Raw genomic sequence first — 7,792 nt, 5'->3', positions numbered from 1 at the left:
TAATCTTAAATTCTAAAGTCTCAAAAAGATAAAGATTAAAAAAAAAATAATTTTACAATAAAAAATTTAATTAATATTAACTAACTAAAAATTAATTTTTTATTTTATATTTATTTTTACCAAAGATAGGAAGACTCAAACTCGTGACTTCTTAGATAAATATGGGAAGACTATGTCATTTGAATTATAACTCATTAGCTAATTTGAGTTATCAAAATGCAGATTTTCATTTTTATATATTATTTCTTTTATTTTACAATAATTAAACAAGGATTAAAAAAATTAGCATATTATTGTCTAATTCTCAATAAGATACTGATGAATATTAACGATCAACGTGCAATCCACGGTGCATACAATAATTGAATGAAAATCTAATAAACAATTTGATTTTGTTGATTTTGTTAATAATTGATCGAACAAGGTAAGGTATAACTACCTATAAAAATTTTCTAAGTAATTAATAATAAAGTGTAATAAGCTAAAATATATGTAATCGAAGATCATGCAATATTCGAAAGTAATAAAATTAAGATAATGTAAACGTTAGCTAGCTGTAATTATTATTAATTTAGTAGCCTTCAACCTTGCAGACGTAAACAAAACATGTGGCATATTTATTTCTTTTATCTTAACGTCAACCTTTCACAATATATATATTTAAGATATATTATTTAATTTTAACTAAGTTGCATCCACATACACCTAGAAAATTAAATGCACAGAAAACACCAAGTCTCTTCACACACACAATATGTGCCAATATATATAAATTGGCATTAGGCTGTGTTTGGAGACACACACACTTGAGTCCAAAAGAAAAAGAAAATTAGTGTGTTTTTTTTTTTTATCCAAGTAATAAGAATGGAAGCTGTGGCACAGAAACTGGAGCAGCCTTTAATGGTGAATGATTATCATCGAAAGGAAGTGGTGTTTGGAGATGCGAAGGCTATATCTCAGTTTACTATTAACACTAATCTTATTACTACTGCTGTTGATGAAGTTGATGCCGGTAATAAAGCTTCTTCTATCTTCATCTGCTTCTTATTATATTATGTATGCAGAGGCTAAAAAGTTAAGTATAATTATTTTTATATGAAATTATTAGTTAAGAACTAGTATTTTTATCCGTAATATAATATAAATTTTTTAAAAGTATGGTTCACTTATATATAGTATAAAAGATTTATAAAATTAAATTATTTTTTTTTGTAAGTCGATAAAAGTTTTTGACTAAAAAGATCAAGGTATTTGTAGATAAAAAATCAAATAATAAGATTTTTAGTTATTATTTTTATACGAAAAAGTCTAATTTTTATTAATAATTAATTTTAACATTCGTTATCTAAAATTTAAAACAATTTAACGTGTATACTTTTATATTTAATTAGATATTAACTGTTAAGTCTGTTGCATAAATAAAAATAATTAATTTTTATATTTACTATTTAAAAATATTATTTTTTTATTTCTATGTATATAAAAATTTCAAATTATATGTAATAAATATTTAAAAAAAAATAAAAATATAAATTAAAAAAAATAAACAGTAAAAATTTAAAATTAAATAAAAAACTAAAAAATTATGGATATGTATAATATATGTTACAGCAAATTATGTACAATATATATAGTTTGCATGCTTATGTATAATATATGTTACAGCATAATAATAATAATAATAATAATAATAATAATAATAATAATAATAATAATAATAATAATAATAATAATAATAATAATTTTAGATTGATAATATCATTTTTTTTAATTATATTTTTTATTTTTTCAAAAACTACTCGTAATTCTTATTTTTGTATTTAAATATATGCAAATAATAAATAGTAATTCAAAAATTTGAGAATTAACTAAATCAAAGCTATATATTTTCTTTTTTCACAATAATGTCACCTGCATATATAATATATAAAAAATGAAAAAGAACATATACATGAAGGATTTTTATTGTTGGCAATTATTTATATACACAAACATATATATTATATATATTTTATTGTTCCTGAGTTGATGAATTTTTTACTAATTTAACTTGTTCATGTAATTAATGAACAGCTTCTGCGACTAATTACAACACAAACGAGTTTGGTCCAATATTAATACATCAGAAAGGAACATACCACCATCAGCAACATGAGGAAAAAAATTGGTTACCCATTTCTGATTCTTCTTCTTCTTCTCATGAAGTGAATCCCCAGAAAGTATTGGAAGAAGAAGAACCAATAGGGGTAGTAGTTTCAACGACGGAGAAAATAAGAGAAATATATCTGAAGAAGATATATATTATGCCACCAAACCATGAATTCTATTGCCCTAAATGTAACGTTTGCATAGAAAAAGTGGTTTTATGCAAAACTGGAAAAGAAACTGATTCTCCACAATTTACTCAACAACAAGAACCTCCAGTCATATGCTCTGCATGCTTCGGTTTCCTCATTCAAAAGGGTACTTAATTATTTTTACTTCTAATTTTCGCATATAAATATAATAAGATGAAAATTTAGGTGAAGTTGATTTCATGTGAATTTGATATTTGAGAGCTGTTAAATGAAAATTTAGTCAAATCAGTCAAATTATCTAACGGCTCTCAGGTATCAACTTCACGTGAAATCGACTGCACCTAAATTTCTACCGTATAATAATTTAATTTTAATATATTGTTAATATAAAAATTTGGATACGTGCATCTAATTAGATAATACCATCTCAAAAAAAAATAATTACATTTTATATTATCTAATTAGATAATGTCATCTCAAAAAAAAAAAAAAATAATTACATTTTATATTGACTGCGTATATAATCATCCAAAATTAAACGATAGATATATATAATTATACGACTCATCAATATATTTAAATTACACTCTAAACATAATACATATTATTGCACTCTCAAGCACTCACATCACTCAGATGTGCAAATAAATGTTTATGTTTATATATATTTATCAAATTAGTCATGTGTTACATTACACATTTTTAATATGTATTTTATGTAAATAATAATTTAGTAATTAATTTTTAGTGAAATATATAATATTAATCATATTAAGTGTATAAATTATATAACACCTTTTATTTGAGAAAAATAGAATGAACTCGTAAATTAGATTTTAGTGATTTTTGTGTCAAACAAATTCTTTGTTATTTACGGAGTAGTAACCATGTAAATTACTATAAAATAATTTCTCAATATTTGAATATGACATTTATTTTTAAATTTTTAAAAATTAGCTAATTTAAAAAATAGTTTTCTTTTGTACGTGAGAGGATTAATATGTCCCTTACTAATGAATTTTGAGAAACTGTTTTTCCGATTCCTAATTTATGGATAAGTTAATAAAAAATGATAAAATATGATAATATTTTTATATTAATAATTTAATTAATATGTGATTTAAGAATATATAATAAAATTATTAATTCAATTTTTAATGAAAATATAAAATTTAAATTTATTAAATAAAAAATTAAAAACTTTTTGCTAATAATAATTTTAATATGTATTTTAAAAATACATATCACCTAAATCATTATATTAATATGAAATAACATATCACACAAGGAAGGTAGGCATCAGACTTGGACATAATAAATAAACTAATAACTAATAAGTATCGTAATCTTAGAAAAAAATTATATAATTTTACCCTTTGACTTAATTTATTTCTATATGCATGGTCAATTAACCTAAAAAGTCATATTCACATACATAATATCTTCGTGATGGTGGCATTAATTTCTTTTCATTTTATATTTTATGTGGGCGCTTATGATTGTTAATTTGTCGCTTAGTGTGTTATTTTCTTCTTCTTATCTTTTGACTATCTTATTTGTATTCGAAAGTATGTTGAATTCAACTTACAAATTTAAAAATTTAAAATATATATTAAAATTATATAAAAATAACATATACATAATATTTAATTTTTTATATTTCTTTCATCGTCATCAATAGCCTTTATTAATGGCTCAATCCTATTAACTTGCACTCTTGTTAGTTTGTTATATATTTATGTATGTGTGAGATATTTTTCAATTTATGAGCTAGCATGCATTTTAGATCCAGACTTTAATTAAGTTCTTAATTTCTTTAATTTTGAACAGGTAGAGAGTGGTTTTCTGGGTTCCTACCAATTAGTGCTCCAGCCCCAGGTAACTTATTTCTTTCATCCAACCAGTTTAATTATTATTTAATTGATCAATTAAATAAACGACGTAAATAAAATCATTATCATTGTTAGAATATTAGTTGTTTGTGGAGTAGTAGCAAGTGGTAAACAGCTGGACTTTTGGTTATAATAAAGACATAATAAGTTTGAATATTAAGAAGCATACTTATTAATTTAAGGGATAATAACAACTTTGAAAATTTCTTCCCCTAGCTAATAAGACTGCAAGAATAGTGAATAGGTCTGATAATTTTATTATTTTTCGTCCAAATTATTATTGTCCATTTTACAAAGCTACTCTTATATTATTTGACAATGGCGTCTTATATATGATAAACAAAAACCTATTTAATTTCATTAACATGATAATTAATTTAAGGGTATAATTGACTACTTAATAATAAATTCTGCATCAGAGATAATTTAAAACAAAATAAATACAAAATGATAAGATCGTATTATTTCTTTATTTAATATATATATATACCCTTGTATCTTATAATTATTAACTATATTCTTCATATAAAATTGATAGTTAAAAGCTTAAAATTATTAAATAATTTAATATATTTAATTAAATTATTATTTAATAATTTTTAAATATTAATTTTATATACTAAAATAACTACATTCGAATTTTCACTTTATATTTAATTAGCTTGCATATAATATTCTCTCTAAAAATGTTTATGAAACGTCTTCTAAAGAATATTTTTGTCATTTTATAGTTAAGGAGCAGTTTATATTAAAAATGATAAAAATATTAAAAATGACAAAAATATCCTTTTGAACACTAATAAGTTTATATTGAAATTATGAATGAGGAATTATGTTTTGATTGATCAGGGCCAACTCCAACTCCAACTCCAAAGCCAAACCCAGAAGAAGTTATAACTATTGTTCCAAATGTACCAAGAGAAACAGAGGAGGGTGAGATTATAGCAACTAAAAGCAGCAATAAAGGGTGGGAAGTTCTTAAGAGCTTTGTATATGGTGGTTTGGCTGAATTATTAGCAAGTCTTAGTCTTGTCACTTCTTCAGCCAGTGCTGATGCTAACACATGTATGTACTCATCATCTTCATCAATTTTTTTTCTCTCTAATTTAATATCTTGCTTTAATTTTAGTTTCTTGTTGGTAATAATTATATATTATTGCTTTCAAATAATCATCTCATATTTAACTATTTATTGAAGAATAACCTCTTATATACTTTTATTTTTTTTAAATGAATATAATTCTATTATAGACTTGTATATTATAAAAAAAAATATTTAGTATAGAATAATTCAGTTACAGACTTATATACTATTAAAACATAATTAAAAATTAGATAAAATTACAAAAATTAACAAATTAATTAATCAATCATATTAGATATAAACTAAAATTAATCATCAAAATCAGTCATTAGTATAGTATAGAATATATATTAAAATATAAAATACATATTAAAATTAAATTAAATTAAATTATATATATTTGTATAAAAATATTAAATATATAATGACTAATTTTGTTGACTTATTATTGTGTACAAATAATATTTTTATTAATTAATTAATTACTAATAATGTAACTTTTCATTAATTGCACTAATTAAAACATACAATATATGTATGTTGGAAATTGAATTGTTTATTCGTTAGTCATTGATCTTAATTGTACCTATTCATCCATTTTTGTTTGCAGTGAACATTGTTGCTCTGGCTATTGCAAACCTCATTGGTGGCCTCGTTCTCCTCATCCATAATGTGAGTTCTGTTTAAAACATTGTTCTTTTTATTTATTACTAATAAAAAAGATAAATAGATCGTTATTGATTAACTAATTAAAAATATAAATATATTTCTTACTTTTCAAAATGCAAAACATTTAAATTCCTTTATTTAAAATATATAAAAATAAATAAATTATCCCAAAAAATTTAGATATCTTACGTTTTAAAAAATGGGAGACATTTTTGTATTTTTAATTAGATAGCTCAAGATTTATTTATCATTTTCTCTTATTACTATTATCATCACATAAAATGCATTTTATATTCATTATTATTAGAACACCCTTTAATTGTGGTGTAATTTAAGTGAATTTGGATATATATGCTAATCTAATATGTATGCATGCATTCACAGCTTAGAGACCTAAAAAACACAAAAGCAAGAGAAGAGGAAACAGAAAATGAAGCAGGGGTTGATAAATACTACGAGTTACTTGGAAGAAGAGATAATTTCTATCTTCACACATTTGTTGCTGTTCTATCATTCCTAATATTCGGACTATTGCCGCCGGTTGTGTACGGATTTTCGTTCCGGGAGAGCGACGACAAGGAGCTGAAGCTGGCGGCGGTTGCGGTGGCTTCTTTAATTGGCCTGACATTGCTTGCATTGGGCAAAGCACATACTCAGAGGAGACCAAATAGTAACAGCTATGTTATATACTTCACCACAGTGTTGTATTATGTTACCTCTGGAGTGTTGGCATCTTTGCTTACTTATGTTGCTGGTGCACTTGTCAAGAGGCTTGTGGAACAACTTGGCTGGTTTGACACTCACCCTACTCTAAATGATGGATTTGCCAATGCCATGTCCTTTCCTATAGGCAAGAATCAAGGAATGAGTTACTACTAGTTTGTTTTTCTTTTGTTGGATGTGTTTGGATTATATCTTTGAGGGATGAAGATCAGAGGTTGGTAAAGTAGTAAAATGAGGAGTTAATCACTCTTAAATTAAGATAATGGAATATATATTTCATAAAAGTTACAAAATTAATAGTGATTAACTTTTTATTTTACTATTTTACCAATTTTGTCGCTTTAGAGTATCTAAATTTATCTTTGAGATAGAAATAATGATAAAAGATTGTTTGGTTATAAGATGGAAATTTCTGTTTTAAAATGGTCTTTTATATTGATCGTATGTAGTAAAATAGTTTTTGAAATTTTAATTATATTAATTAAGTTTTAGAGATTGATAAAATGTACTATGTTAGTCTCTTAATTCTTTTTTATCAAGTGATTCATTACGCCATTTAAAAATTACTGTGGTATATTTTTTTCAATATCAAAAAAATAATTGATATAATTAGAATCTTAAAAAATATTTTAATATATGTGATTAATCTCAAAAATTATTTTGGAACATAACTCTATGATGGGATATATAAAAAATTTTTCTTCTATACTTGCTAAAAAGTGGGGAAAAAAATTATATTTATCTTTTTTGTCTTTGTATTAGGAAAAGAATCCAAACATAGCTTAGGAGTTGTTTTTATTGGACAATTTGTTCTCTTGTCCTAGCTTGCTTCATTTGTTGAATTGGAGCATTCATGGTTAATTTTGAATTTTCCTCCCCTCCTAAAAGTTTTTGAAGTATGGTGTATGTCTAATGTAATAATGTTGTTGAGTATTGTATCTGTTGGCATATAATAATGGTGGTTTTCTACCTTAGTACATGATTTGAAACTTGAGTTATCAACAATAATGTTATTTGAATGCATGCACTCTTTTTATTTAAATATAAAACATCTCACTCATGAAAGAAAAAAAAATTTAGTTAAACGGTTGGTCCTATACCTTCGTTAAATTTATAATTAGATCTTT

General features: G+C 23.8%; 1 protein-coding gene across 1 annotated transcript; it reads left to right on the top strand.

The window, feature by feature from the left end:
- Window positions 1-682: 682 nt before the first annotated feature.
- On the top strand, window positions 683-7,088 carry LOC112779257 (membrane protein of ER body 2). Its single transcript, XM_025823506.2, has 6 exons — window positions 683-1,012; window positions 2,074-2,463; window positions 4,128-4,175; window positions 5,039-5,254; window positions 5,884-5,945; window positions 6,327-7,088. The coding sequence occupies exons 1-6, from the start codon at window positions 865-867 to the stop codon at window positions 6,819-6,821; spliced, it is 1,359 nt and encodes a 452-aa protein (XP_025679291.1). The 5' UTR covers window positions 683-864; the 3' UTR covers window positions 6,822-7,088.
- The last annotated feature ends 704 nt before the right edge of the window (window positions 7,089-7,792 follow it).

The sequence above is a fragment of the Arachis hypogaea genome, chromosome 19 (genome assembly GCF_003086295.3).
Source record: "Arachis hypogaea cultivar Tifrunner chromosome 19, arahy.Tifrunner.gnm2.J5K5, whole genome shotgun sequence".
NCBI lineage: Eukaryota > Viridiplantae > Streptophyta > Magnoliopsida > Fabales > Fabaceae > Arachis > Arachis hypogaea.
Note: the sequence above shows the minus strand (reverse complement) of the source record. Positions and strands in the feature narration are given on the sequence as shown.

Coding starts and splice junctions, on each gene's coding strand:
- LOC112779257 (XM_025823506.2), top strand. CDS start 865: ATGGAAGCTGTGGCACAGAAACTGGAGCAGCCTTTAATGGTGAATGAT. Junction 1,013..2,073: donor TGTTGATGAAGTTGATGCCG/GTAATAAAGCTT, acceptor ATTAATGAACAG/CTTCTGCGACTAATTACAAC. Junction 5,946..6,326: donor TCGTTCTCCTCATCCATAAT/GTGAGTTCTGTT, acceptor ATGCATTCACAG/CTTAGAGACCTAAAAAACAC.